This window comes from Phacochoerus africanus, chromosome 6 (assembly GCF_016906955.1).
Source record: "Phacochoerus africanus isolate WHEZ1 chromosome 6, ROS_Pafr_v1, whole genome shotgun sequence".
NCBI lineage: Eukaryota > Metazoa > Chordata > Mammalia > Artiodactyla > Suidae > Phacochoerus > Phacochoerus africanus.
In genome coordinates this window covers 4,166,423-4,180,494 of record NC_062549.1, presented here as the reverse complement: position 1 = coordinate 4,180,494, position 14,072 = coordinate 4,166,423, and the positions used below count along the sequence as shown (strand labels likewise).

General features: G+C 56.3%; 1 protein-coding gene across 2 annotated transcripts in view; it reads right to left on the bottom strand.

Annotated features, from left to right (window-relative positions):
- Nucleotides 1–14,072, bottom strand: part of COL22A1 (collagen type XXII alpha 1 chain) — a 249,072-nt gene that overhangs the window by 147,819 nt on the left and 87,181 nt on the right. For both annotated transcript variants that reach the window (XM_047783198.1, XM_047783199.1), the window contains exons 13-16: nt 7,004–7,057; nt 5,962–6,006; nt 5,066–5,119; nt 3,170–3,214 (exon numbers count right to left, since the gene is read on the bottom strand). In XM_047783198.1, coding sequence (XP_047639154.1) covers nt 3,170–3,214; nt 5,066–5,119; nt 5,962–6,006; nt 7,004–7,057 — 198 coding nt within the window. The remainder of the gene's footprint in view (nt 1–3,169; nt 3,215–5,065; nt 5,120–5,961; nt 6,007–7,003; nt 7,058–14,072) is intronic.

Below are 14,072 nucleotides of genomic sequence, written 5' to 3'. Positions count from 1 at the left end.
GGGGAGATGGAAACTTCCTTCTTGCTGATTTAAGAAATCCGAGAGGTTTGCGAGAAAATAAACTATCTTAAGTACCCATCAGATATAAGAACTGGAAGGGAGCCCAAGAGATCACACAGCCCAAGCTTCTGGCTTGACAGATGGGAAAACGGAGGCACAAAGAAGGGACTGGTGCACCCGAGTCACCGAGAAAGTCAGCGAGTCTGAGATCACACCTAAAGCTGAACTCGCAAGGCCTGGGCTATGCTCCCCTCACTTATCTTTTTTTTTTTTTTTTTTTGTCTTTTAGGGCCGCACCCTTGGCATATGGAGGTTCCCAGGCCAGGGGTCTAATCAGAGCTACAACTGCCCGCCTAAACCACAGCCATAGCCATACCAGATCCAAGCTGCGTCTGCAACCTACACCACAGCTCATGGCAACACCGGACTCTTAACCCACTGAGCGAGGCCAGGGATCGAACCCGCATCCTCATAGATACTAGGCGGGTTTCTTAACCGCTGAGCCACGACGGGAACTCCCCCGCCACTTATCTCTCTCTTTTCTCTCTCTCTGTCCCCCACTCTCCATAAATATGGCACGTGTTGCCCAGCGCTGTTGGGAGCATTTACAAGTACCCACTCATTTGATCGTCACAGTGGCCTCAGGCAACAGTTACGCTCAGCATTGAGGGCACGGAGACCAAGAGGTTAAATAAACTTTCCAGAGGTCACATGGCTTGCACGCCCCAGAACTAGGATTCAAACGCAGGCCAGCTGCCTGGGAACTCCTGAGTGTATACAGTCTGAATTTCCCCCGAAACACAGGGCCGAAAGCAACACATGTCTGTGGCCATGTCGGTTACGTGCTGGACATTTTGATCCTGTTATTTTATCCAATCTCCCAACAAGCTTTGGGGAAGGGGCGAATATTTCCACTCTGCAGATGAGAAACTGAGGCTCTGGTTCACCAAGGGGCCGCGCTGCCCCCACAGGCCCGTGAGGACTCAGCTCCACCAGCCTCCACAGAGACCCTGGGACCCCCAGCTGGCCAGTCCTCCCATGCCCAGCATTAAGCTGCTGCAACCAGAGAGCCCAGGGGGCCACCTTTCCAATGGTGCCGTGTTCCTCCTCAGTTATTCCAAGTGTCGCATTAAAGTCCCCCTTGTAAGGGGAAGGAGCAGAGGGCCACGGTGAAGGGCTCTGCCTGTAACCAAACACGGAGGCACGGGACATCTCTCAAAAGGACCAAGAGACACAAGCCCTCATGAGCACTGGGTGAGAGATTTCGCTTCTTAAGCTACTATGATTAAAACATGACATCCAAACAAATGGTAACCATGCTTTGGAGCCTGGGGTGGGGGGTCATGCTAGATCCTGCCCCCCTCCTTCGAGGAGGCTTCTTCTTTTTTTTTTTTTTGTCTTTTTGCCATTTCTTGGGCTGCTCCCGCGGCATATAGAGGTTCCCAGGCTAGGGGTCAAATCAGAACTGTAAGCTGCCAGCCTATGCCAGAGCCACAGCAACGCAGGATCCGAGCCGCGTCTACAACCTAAACCACAGCTCACGGCAATGCCAGATCCTTAACCCACTGAGCCAAGGCAGGGATCGAACCCGCAACCTCATGGTTCCTAGTCGGATTCGTTAACCACTGCACCACGAAGAGAACTCCGAAGAGCCTTCTGAGAAGCCCCTTGGCCACGCACTTCTGGAGCTACCTACACATTCCTTTCCTTTGACCGGAACCTCCCTTCTGGGGGAGTGGAGAAGAAACCAACCTAAACTTGAAAAATAAATGACCAGAGCTGTCGGTTTGCACATGCTCACCAGAGCAGTATTCCTAATCACGAGCAACTGGAAGTAACCCTACGTGACCAACGATAGGGGCATAAATCCTAGACTCTGCACACCACGGAACAATGCACAGCCACTTAGGAGATAATAAAAGTCTACGGCATGGAGTTCCCCTCGTGGCGCAGTGGTTAACGAATCCGAATAGGAACCATGAGGTTGCGGGTTCGGTCCCGCCCTTGCTCAGTGGATTAAGGATCCGGCGTTGCCGTGAGCTGTGGTGTAGGTTGCAGACGCGGCTCGGATCCCGCGTTGCTGTGGCTCTGGCGTAGGCCGGTGGCTACAGCTCCAATTCGACCCCTAGCCTGGGAACCTCCATATGCCGCAGGAGCGGCCCAAGAAATGGCAAAAAGACAAAAAAAAAAAAGTCTACGGCAGCCTGGGGACGATGCCACACGCAGGAACAGCAAATAAGATGGACACGGAACGGCGTATGTTAGTGTGACTGTGTGGAAGAAGGTGAGGTCCTACAGAAAATGAGCCCAAGTGGTCCCTGCTGTTGTAGCGGGATGCTGCAGCTGGAAGCTGTCTTTGCACTATTTTCCAAATATACTGAAGTTAAACACCTTAATAATTTAGAAATTCCCTCTAAAGCTGGAGAAATACGTACTCTAGGAAGATGGAAGAGGGCAGATGCTGGAGAAGGGTCTGGAACGTGAGTTAGCCCAGACGGGCCAAGCGCCAGCTCTGGATCTGAAGGAGCCCAGTGCCCAAATGGGCCTGGGGAAGCTTCCTGAGACTGTGAGGCTCACTGCTGTCGGGGGAGGCCCCCCCGCCACCCCAGGCCCCCAGCATTCTCTGGCCTCAGCCCCTTGGAAGGACCTGATCCAAGGACCAGCTCTGACCTGCTGGCATCCTTACGAAGGGACGGCCAGCCTGAGCCCTCCTCAGTCACATCATCTCCATGGCAACCTGAGTCTCCGCTCAGGGCAGGTCACAGCACTTGGCCAGTGAGGCTAAGTGTGGGCCACCAAAGCTACAACTGTCACCAGGAACCCTCCCTCCACTGAGAGGCAGGGTAATTGAGGGGCGGGGAGCCTATGCAACTTGCCAGGAGTGCCGTGAGTCCGGAACAGCAGCTGGAATTTTCTGAGTCTCAACCCAGGGCTCTTGCAAACCCCCGGCCTGAAGAACCTCAAACTCCGTCTTTGCAAAAGGGGACTGTAACCCCTGCAGGTACCAAGCCCACAGCCTTCTTGGGCCAGGGCTTACATTCAGGGTGGCCCGGCACCCTGGTCCTCGCCCGTCACACACGCACACATGTGCACGCACACGCGCACACACACATGCACCCACACACATCGTCTATGGAAAGCTGCAGGAACTGAATCAGGCTGTAATTACCTTTTCTCCTCGGGCTCCCTTTTCTCCTCGCTCTCCCTGGAGACCCTGTGGGAGAGGGAAGGTGAGTAGCCAGCAGTCCAGCCCAGCCTCTCTGTGCTCTGCATGCGGGGCCCGCGGACAGGATGGCGGTGAGGAGCTGTCTCCGGCGGAGTCTCCCCTGCACAGTGGCCTGGGCGCCTCCCGGGTGCATGTCAGCTCCGGGGGCTGGTCCCCGGCCTGGATGACACAGGTCCTCCCACCAACACTTGAGCACACCCTGGTCCCTGGGCTCGCCGGGCCAAGTGCAGGAACGTGGCCACAGCGTCAGACCACACTGCCACCCACTGCCTGTGGTCCCCTCTGATTGTGGAATGGAGGGGCGACTCCAGCCTTGAACGTGAGGCTCTGGGCCCTTTCAGCCACATCCCCCCCGCCCTCCGCTGCAGGGACAGGACCACTGCCCAGTCCTGCACCACCCCACCATCCTCAGGGGCAGCATCCAGCATCCACGCTAAGAACCCCTCCCCTCTGGGGGCAGACGTGACAGAAACAGAAACGTCAGGCGAGGTGTGGGCTTCTCTGGCCGCAGGCTCCTAAGGGCGGTCCCTGCCCCGCCCACCGCCCACTCCACCCCCTCACCGGGCTTCTCTGTCCCCACAGCACTCGGCCCACGTGACACGTTTCCTGCCCACTACCTGCCCCCCCAAGCAACAGGTGAGCCCAGGAGGGCAGAGCCCCCCTCCCTTCAACACTGTGTCCCTGGGGTCTGGAGGAGCGGCTGCCGCTGGTGTTCATAACTGCTTGTTGAATGACTAAGTGACCTGCTGAATGGCTGCATCAACCCCTTGGTTTGCCAGAGAGTCTTGTGGTTCTGCCTGAAGCCTCTGCCCCAGGTCAAAGCGCAGGAGGTCAGAAGGCCTGTGTCTGCTCAGGTGTGCAGGGTCATTGGCCCCCCTGCCGGGGAAGCACGGCTTCTCCTGGGCAGGAACGCCCTTGGGGAGCGGGCCCCGCCCTGCCGGAGGGCCTGGGCACATCCTTGGTGCAAGGTGAAGTCCCTGTGTCCCCCGTCCTGCCCTTCCTCTTCTCCCTTGGACAGGCCACGAGGAAGATGGTGCAGGAGTGGGAACTGGCCGGTCAACCTGTGGATTTCAGGAGCAACACAAGCATCTCCGATGCCCGGAGAAGCACAGGACCAGGCCATGGGACGCTGTCCCGGAGGGGAGGCCTGCAGGGGGCTGGACATGTGTCCTACTTGAATTCCATCCAAATGCGTTGGCCAGAAACTCAGAGAGCAGAGGTCTTAAATGCCCCCAAGGCAACACAAGCGCCTTGCTTGAAAATGACCTTGTACGCTGCTTCTCTCATTTGGAGATCGGCTCCAAGCTTTCTTAACGAGAAGCAGGAAGGAACAGGGGTAGAGGCCCAGGAAGCCACTGTGCTCCTGAAACACTGCATCCATGTGTTCCTGGCCTCATTCACGGGCACTTGGTGGCCAAACACCCACCGAACATCCCATGCGTCTAGCACTGCGCTGGGGGCCGAGGTTTAATAAAAACTCCTCCCCGTTCCTGAGCAGCAGACTGGACAGGAGGGCAAAAAAGGCTTCTCAGGTCCAGGGTCAGCAGTATCTGGGCTGCTGGGTAGAAATACAGATCCTTAGGTTCCACACAAGTCTGCTGCTTTGTTATCTGGGAATGGGGTCCTGGGAATGTGCATTTAAACTTCTTCCCAAGACACCCTTTAAGACCCCACCACTTTGCCCTAAGAAGAGACGCGGATGCTTCACTGCCACAGGCGGGGGCAAGGCAGAGGTCCTCTGTGCGCACGGGAGCAGGAAGGGGACCTGTGGGAAAGCCTGGGACCCCCCCCCCCCAAGAGAAGGCACCAGAGCCCCTTCCAGACAGCGACTTTACTCACGGGAGCGCCAATGGGTCCAGGAAGTCCTGGGGGTCCGGGTGGGCCTTGGGATCCCTGCAGAAGTGTTCACGAGGGAGCGGTTTGGGGACGGAAAGAAAAGACAGGAGCAGAGGCAACGCTCCGTCAATAAGCGTCTTCAGGGGCCAGACGGCTGCTTCTCACCCGCCAGGCCGCCCACACAGGGTCTCCCCAGAAACCCCTCCACCTCCACTGCCCCTGCAGGGAGAGCTCGCGTCACTCCCTGCCTGCTAGAGCCAGGAACCCATGCCGTCCCCGAACTACCGTGAGGCCAGGGCAGCCTGGACAAGTCCTGACCAAGCCCAACAGGAGGCTGCAGAGCCTGGGGGCGCCTCTGCTGCCTGGACCAGCGATGGCCATGCTTTTCAGGCAACTACACTGGCGATATCTGTTAAAGTCTATTAAAATTAAAACGTGCTTTTCCTCAGCCAAAGGTAGGCAATTTTTATAAACTATCCTACTGAGATAAAGATACAGCACATAAGGGGAAATGCACACACACACACACGCGTGCATTTTTGCTTCAGTGATTTTAGGGAAAAACAAATGAAATTAGCAATAACCTTGAGAGCCATAAATAGAGGAAAGGTTATATAAATTACGATGCATCCATGTCATGGAATAATATGCACTGATTAAGAGAACACGTGGCATCTATCTGCACTAACGTGGAAAAACTACTCGTGTTAGAAGGTATTCGGAAGGTACAGTATGATTCACTTTCTGCAAGAATTTAGAAAACATCGTGGCTGCGCAAACACACACGAGCATGTGCACATCTCCTGTCCACCCAAAGAGCTGCGACGCAAAAGACTGGGTTTGCACTGAGATCTGGGCACCAGGAAGGACAGAGGAAAAGAGCTCAGAGCATCACTTACCCGCATGCCCACCTCACCAGGCAGCCCCGGCTCTCCTGGCTCCCCCTGCACACACAAAACAGCACAGGGTCACAACCCAGGGGACAGTGGCCCAGGCATGCTGGGCAGCCCTTCCTGGAACTCAGAACCCATCACGGGAACAAAGTAACCACCGGTGAGCAGAGACGCAGGCTTCCCCGAGAGACTTTCTAGAAGCTGATCTTCACGGGGGTTTTATCTCCTCAGCCCCCGCCCCTCCTGCTGCAGCTGCTGGTCCACAAAACTAAGCTCAGACAGAAGAGCTGGGACAGCAGGGCGATAGGCGTGACCGTGTGGCCGTCCTCATGCAGGGGGGGTCTGGCCACCTGGAGGGGGGCAGGAGGAGTCTGGAGGTCACAGATCCCCCCTCCTCTCCCGCCCTGTCCTGTCTCCCTACCAGGCCTCCTGTCCGGAGCACTGTGGGCTTATGGGGTGCTCACAGGTCAGGGCACCCTCCGAGGCCCGCGCAGACGTGCTGAAAGTGGCAAAGGGAGTGCAGAGAAGAGCCCCAGAGCTGATGTCCGCTTGGGTTCTCGGTGGAAAAGCGGCTCCCTCTGCCCTGGGTCCGACTGACCGCCTGAGCTGAGAGCGCCCCTTGCCTGGGGCCCCGGGGTGTGTTCCACCTCAGAGGCAGGGGGTGCAGAGGTGCGGTTGGGGAGCCGCTGGCCGTGCGGGCTACAGGACGCTGCTGGAGCACCACCTGGCTCCCAAAGCTACAAACTGGGCACTCGGGAGCTGAGGCCTCTGCTCGGATCCCGACTTCCCTCCACGTGAAGACCTTAGGACAAGACCTCCCTGTAGAACTGCCATCAGCTGAGTGAGAAAACAATGCCCCGGGACCCTCAAGCGATGCCTGGGGGCCACAGCTGCTGCTGGTGTTTGTTCTAACTACCGGGCTGGGAAGATGCTGGTCCAAATGGGCACCAGCTCAGGGCCCACCCTGGCAAAGGCTGCCACACTGCAGGCCTGGCAGGGATCTGACCAGGGGTCTGCGGGGCTGGGGCTGCCGAGGGAACAGACTTACCCGCATGCCTTTGCTGCCGTCTCTCCCCGGGGGACCCGGCAGGCCCAGGGAGCCCTAGCGGGGGAGAGAGAGAGAGACGAGCAATTAGGACGGGGCGAGGACAGCACTGGAGATGGCGCTCGGATGCTGGCGGCCAAGAACGTGCCAGGCAGGAATTGTGGCCAAGCTTACTACGTGGAGGCTGGTTCACAGACCTGCGACCTGGGCGCCCCCTGGGAGAGGGTACAAAATGCAGATTCTCAGGCTTCGCCGAGACCTCCTGCATCAAGGTGCACATTTTCACAGAATCCCCAGGTGGTCGGCACGCACCTGACAGCAGGACCGAGATGCCGGGCCCTGCCCTCCCCTAACTCGACCTATGGCTCCCTCCATCCAGGCCGGCGCCACACACGTCGAGCACAGTGCTGGGCTGGAGCGGGTTCTGGACCTGGGCCCTGTCAGCTCTGGGCTGGATGATTCTCTGTTGGGGCGGGGGGTGCAGGATGTCCTGGAGTATCCCCAGACGTCAGCAGCACTCCCAGGTGTGACAACCAAAACTGTCCCCAGACATTGCCAAACACCCCCCAGGAGGTAAAAACCACAGTCACTGAGAACCACTGGACTAGACCAGGCATTGCACTTTCTCAGTCGGGGCAAACTCCATTCTAATGAATCACACGGAAGCACGAGACGGTTGCGCCCATGGTGCAGCTGTGGGGACCCGGTCATCTCCCCAGCCCTCCCGGGGACGGACGGGGGGCACCTCAGAGACAGCGGAAATCAGGGTCTCTCAGCTCCCAGCCAGCTCCCACACCGCTGGATTCAGACCAAAGGACTCCGCCGAGACCGTCATCCCAGCTCCCCGTTCCCATCGATTTTCCGTGGGACACTGAGCAAGCCAGTGTCTCCTTCTGAGCTTATCCATCTGCGAATGAGGACGTGGGCCATTCACGGAATGAGGGAACAGACGTATCTCGAAGTGTTACTTAGAAAACACTGCGGATGTCTGCAGGACGTCGTTACATGTTTTCTTATTTCGTCCTTATAGCGGTGGGTCTTGGTTTCTCAAAGACACATCACACGTTATATATTTCTAGTTTTTACCTCTCCATTAATAGATACACCCCCACATACTTTTAAAATTTATGCAAAATGCCTTCTATGGCCTCAACATTCTAAGTCTTTATGCTATTGGAGAGAGAGACAGACAGCTCTAGCCATGCGACCTCAAAGGCGGCCACTCTGGAAGGCTGTGTGTCACTCCTGTCATGGCCGGAAGGGTGAGGAGAGCTTTGGAAAGTGGAGGCCTCTACCCCCGATGACAGAGGAATAGATGGACTCACACCACACCAGGGCTCCCGTGGCTAAGAAATGGCACCATTGCACATGCACTATGAAAAATAAGCTGTCCGGGACAGTCACACAAGATGCCCACTCCTGCTGTCACCTAGCAGTTTAACAGTGCAGGCAGGACACCTGTGCTCCCAAAACACACGATCTGCCACAAAGTGGTGTCTGCTTCTTAGGCTCCGGTCCAGGAGCATCTGGTCCAGGAGACTAAAGAGGTAAGTTAATGTGAGTGGAACCGCCCAGAGGGGGCGTCCCCAGCAAGGCAGCCTGGGGAGCAGGGCTTCATGGACATGGCAGCTGAGTGCCAGCGCAGAGGAAGGGGGGCCACTTTGGAAAAATTACTTCATCTCAGAGTCTCAGTTTCACAGTCTGTAAAATGGGAACAATTACAGTCTCTGTTGAGTTTTCCTAAGTGTCAAATGGCTCCACGGCGGTGTCCAGAGTTGGTCTGGAGGATGCCCATCTGATGTGTAGCTAATGTGTGTGATGGGGTGGGGAAGATCAGAGGGGTACTGTGGTCAAACGAGCTTGTGAAAAGCCCTTAAATAAAGCTCAACAGGCTCCTTGTCGGCAGGTGGTCTTGAAGCCCTAACTCCCACGGTTGGCTGGATGGCGCTTCTCTGCCCGCCCTTCCCCGGGGCGTGGGAGGGGCTCTGCTGCTCAGCACACATGTGGGGAGGGGGCCTCTGCCTCCTCAGGGTCAAAACTGAGCCTCATACACTTGTGTCCAGGGACCAGGCTGCCATCAGCAGGGGTTCAAAAGTGTCAGAAGCGGGTGTCAACTTTGTTATAGAGTATGGAGAACAGTGGAGACGGTTTACAGTGAGCAAGCATTTTGCACCGAGGTTTTTCCGGGTGGGGTATGGGGGGGCATTCTAATTGGTCTTTGGGAACATCTGACTCTCCCTGGCTGGACACAAAGGCAGGCGAGCAGTCAGGGGACCTTCGCAAGAGGAAGAGTGGGTCGGTGCCAAGGGCCTGGGGTTTCCTTGGGACTGTGGGAGCTGATGGGGTGCTTTCTGGGGTCAAACGGTCCTCGCCACCCTCCTAAGGGGACGGCAGCTATGGCCCGCGATCCCTCAACCTCCTCTTCCACATCCGCATGGGGCAGGGCGGGGGGGGGGTCCCTGCCTGCCTCGCCCCCACCCGTCCCGAAACTCAGCAGGGACTGGGGGAGACGACGAGGGCAGAGGCAAGTGAAGAGCTGCTACTCGACACCAATCAGCACTGTCGTTAGTGTTACTGACGGCAGAACGATTAGCTTTAGGATATCACATACAATATTAAGGGGACGTGTATGTCACTCCGCCCCCCTCCACCTCGGCCGCCCCACTTCCCTGGGGAAGTATCAGAGCGCCCCCAACAGTCTCTCAGGAGGCAGGAAGGAGCTGCGTCTCAAACCAGGATTCTGGGGGTCAGGAACCAGGGGGCTCGGCTCCCCAGATGCCCTGTCTGTCCCCAAGGCCCCCGGTTCGTCTCCTGCCCCAGCGTGTTCTGATCTAAGCAGAAGGCTGTGTGCCTCCCGACAGCAGGCACCAGCCACTGATGCCGCTTTTCTAGGGATCAGTGCACCGTTTTCAAAAGGGGGAACACGACAAAGGAACAAGGACTTCCCCTGAGGAAATGCCCCCCATGGCGCTTCTCTGCAGGGTCAAGCCCCTTGGGGTGACCTGGTGCAGAGCTCACCCCCGAGGACGGTCACCCGGTGCTGGAAAGGCCAGGTTGCCTTCGGGCGGCTGCAGGCAGAGCAGGACTCTGTAGTTCCTGCCTCTGGAATACAGGGGGCGGGGGGGCCCAGAGATCCCAGGACGGGCTAATAAAGGGAGCCGGGAGGAGACCAGAGACAATGCCCGAGGGAACGCCAGAGTGTTCCGGAACCTCCCTGTGCCCACGGCTGCCACACGTCCAGCCTGGCCGGCACTGGCTAGATGCCCAGCAAGTACCCGTGTGAGTCTGCCTGGTCCCAGGACAGGAGCAACACGAGGTGGGGAATCAGGGTGCCATCACTCCATGTCGGCAGCCTTCGCCCTGCCCGGGGCCCAACCACTGTTCCCTGCACCTTAATCCCGAGCCCTGTGGGCTTGTCAGGGGACACATCGGGGACACCGTCCCACTTCACAATTAGCCTTGGGGGCATGAGACGCCCAGGGACAAAGTGAGCAGCGGGCTGCTGTATAAGAGCATGGTTTCAAGAGCCAGTGAACTGCAGCTTCAGGTCCTGCTCCATCGCTCCCCAGTAATGGCCTGAGTCAAGGCAGCAAAACGCTCTGGGTCTGTCTCCATCTGGACGTCAGCACCACACACCCAGCTGAAGGCTTTGTTTGTTTTCTCGAGGTCGGGGACAGCTGGGCAAACAGGCTTTAGAAAACTGGTGTCCTAGACCAGCTCCTGCTTTGTTATGGGGGGCGGGTGACCCCTACCTTAGAGTCTAAGAAACTGACGAGAAGCCTCCTTAGAGGTGGCTATTTTCTTTGTCTAGGAAGGTAACATCTGGTTTGGAATCTTGCTTTGTGTGGTTAGGCTAGCCAAACCAGCGCTGCAAAAATACGTTTTTTGAGAATTTTCCACTCTTAGATCCTCATGAGGTCCTGGCACTTCATTAGATGGGTTCCTGCCCTTGAAAACTGTGTCCCCAAGAAAAAGTCCACCTGACCCAGGTATCTGGCGTTTAGATATAACACCATAAACCACCACCATCCCCCTGCAATGACCTTCCCCTGAACATGGGCTCAGCCACGTGCAGACGTTTTGAAGAGAGAAAGAAGCCCTACACTGTCCACTGACGCCCCATCAGGAAAGCCACACTACCCGGCCGAGCCCGTTTCAGCACTGGTGAGACAGAGGTTCGCACAGCGTCCAGATGAGAAAGTGACTGTGGATCTAACAGGTAGACTATAAACAGTGTTAAAATGTCAGGTGTTTCTATTTTGCTGGAAATGAAGAACAAGTTCCCAAGTGCTTAGGGAGAGTCAATGAAAGAAGTGGGGTAAAGACGGGAGGCCCCCCCCCCCATCAGGAATGATGGGCACGGGGAGATTCTTAAAGGGGACACGGTAGCTCGGGATCCACAGTAAACTATGAAAAAACGGAGAGAGAATGTGGAGGGTGGGAGGGCAGGAAGGAGGAAGGAAGGAGAGAGAGGCCAGACTGAAGACGAGGCAGCCTCCGCTGCCTGCGAACCGAACAGAACACGTGACTTCCCCTCCCGGGTCTCGGCTTCACCGCCGTAGAAAGGGTGGTGCTGGGAATAAGAGTACCTCTGGCCCAAAGAGGTTAGCAAGATGCCTGAGACGGTGCTTTGGCAGATGCTGTGGGTACAGAGGAAGTGGAAGCATCAAGTACTGTTACTTCGGATAAACCAGCAGGAACCGCCCCCCCCTTCACCTGTAAAAGCTGACCGTACGTAACACGCGTGAACCCTCTACAGACGATAACCAGGACTCAGGGAAAAGGCGCCTTCCCCCGTTCGCCCAAAGTCCAGGCCCTGATTCCAGTCGAGGCTCTGACCTGTCTGCCTGCCCCGCACACATGCACTTCCTGGCCAGTTTCACTGGGAGCCTTGGGCAGGCAGCATCTGGCAGGAAATGTGCCAGAATCCCAGCCTCAGGAATTGCACGGTTATGTCACTGGGCCAAATACAGAGAAAACAGAGAGATGTCTCCCCTGTTATTTTGGTTAATTAAATATCAGGGCTTAACCCCTAAACAGGGACAGAGACGTGGCTCCTCCGTTAGAGGTGCTACATTAGTATTTGTACTCCTTCACTGGAGGAGCCGGGGCCACACCCTTCACGCAGGGCTGGGCAGTGGTCCTCCGACTGTGGCTCCAGGACCAGCAGCACCTGAGCCTTGTCAGAAAGGCAGATTCTCTGGCCTCACCTGAGGCCCCTGGCTCAGTGTGCAAGTGGGGCCAGGCCAGCGGGCTCCGCAAGCCCTCTAGGTGATTTCAGGGCTTGGTCAAGTTTGAGAACCGCTTCTCTGTGCTGCCAGAATACAGGAGCTCCATCCCTGTCTGGGCCACACAAACAGGTAAGTCCCTTGCACCTGGTCACATGGTTAATCAGCCTGTAAAACAAGGACAACAGTCTCTACCCCAACACCAAGCAGTCTGTGCATGAGTCCCGGCTGACAGCCGCACCATAAACACCAGGGGCCGTTATTATTCCCAGATGCTGCACAAATTATGTTAGATGAACTGAAGAAAAGACACCTCCTTCCTCTATGGCAGCCCACCGGCACCACACTTCCTGAGCATACGCTCTCCAGGCCTCCTGAGGCTTTGGGAGTTACAGAAGCCCTCCTCAGGGGAGGCGGGGGCACTGCCGTTTCCCAGCTGTCGGCCGCCCTGGGGATAAGACCTCCCCAAGCAGAGGACCCAGAAGATGTCATTTGGTGTAAAAAATGGAAAACCAGGCTGGTGTAATGGTAATTACACTTAACACTTACGAGCACTTTTTCCAAATAGAAGTCATTTATTTTCATTAGTTCCTTTCATCCTCATCGCCCTCTGAGGTGACTACGATTAGTCGCTAGTTTATAACGAGGAAGGCAAGGGTCGCAAGGGTTGAGTGACGGACCAGGGTGACGCAGCTGATAAGTGGCCAGGCTGAGATCTGAGTCCAGCCAGTTGGTGTCCAGAGGCCACACGTTCAGCCTCCCCTGCCCTCCCAGTCTGCTGTCCAGCAGCCCAGAGCTTACCCTTCGCATAAACGCTCTCACCCTTCTCTATGAAGCCCTTGGTCCTGTGACTGGGCCGTTAGACTTGGCAAGAGACTGAGTGTCAGACGGAGCTGGGAAAAGTGCAGACTCTCCCGTTCCAGCTCTGCCGGGGGCTGTGAGAACCCGTGAACCAAAAACTTGCAGGGTGTGTCGTCCTTCAGCACCACGGACAGGGCCCACGGCAGCGCGGGAATTCTTTAGTCCAACTGCCAGCATTCTGCCCCAACCTGCAGGGCTATGTGAGGGCACGTAAGCAGCTAAACTTATTTCCCCCAAAACCCTTTAATTATGATAAAAATAGAAGGCCCTCAACCACAGTTATCCAACTCGATAACCATGAATAATGCACATTAATGCACAGGCTAAGAATAGGACATGGGGGCGCTGATGGAGCCAGCGGTGAACAACAATGAGACCCAGAGCTAGAGGCATGCGGCATAAATATATCTTAGAAGTTGCACACCTACAAACACACACATATAATTTCTATTTTATGGCTCAGAGGCTCTATAATGTAGTCATTGCATAAAATAAGTTGATTCCCTCTAGGGACATGGGTTTGGAGGGTCAAGAATGCCCAGATAGGAGTTTCTGTCATGGCGCAGTGGAAACGAATCTGACTAGGAACCATGAGGTTGCAGGTTTAATCCCTGGCCTCACTCAGAGGGTTAAGGATCCGGTGTTGCCATGAGCTGTGGTACAGGTCATACACGTGGCTTGGATCTCTCACTGCTGTGGCTGTGGTGTTGGCCAGCAGCTACAGCTCCAATTCAATCCCTAGCCTGGGAACCTCCATATGCCACCAGTGTGGCCCTAAAAAGCCAAAAAGGAAAAAAAAAAAAGAATGCCCAGATAAAGGCATCGCTCTGGGGGTGGACGTGGAGGATGCAGAGTCAGGCAAGCATGGCCTCAGCCCCACCCACACTGCACTCTGTGACCCTGGCCACACTCCAGCCTCCTTCAAGGAGCAGCAAGAGGCTGAGGCTCCTGAACTGAACAGGTGTCTTATATCGAGAGGTCGA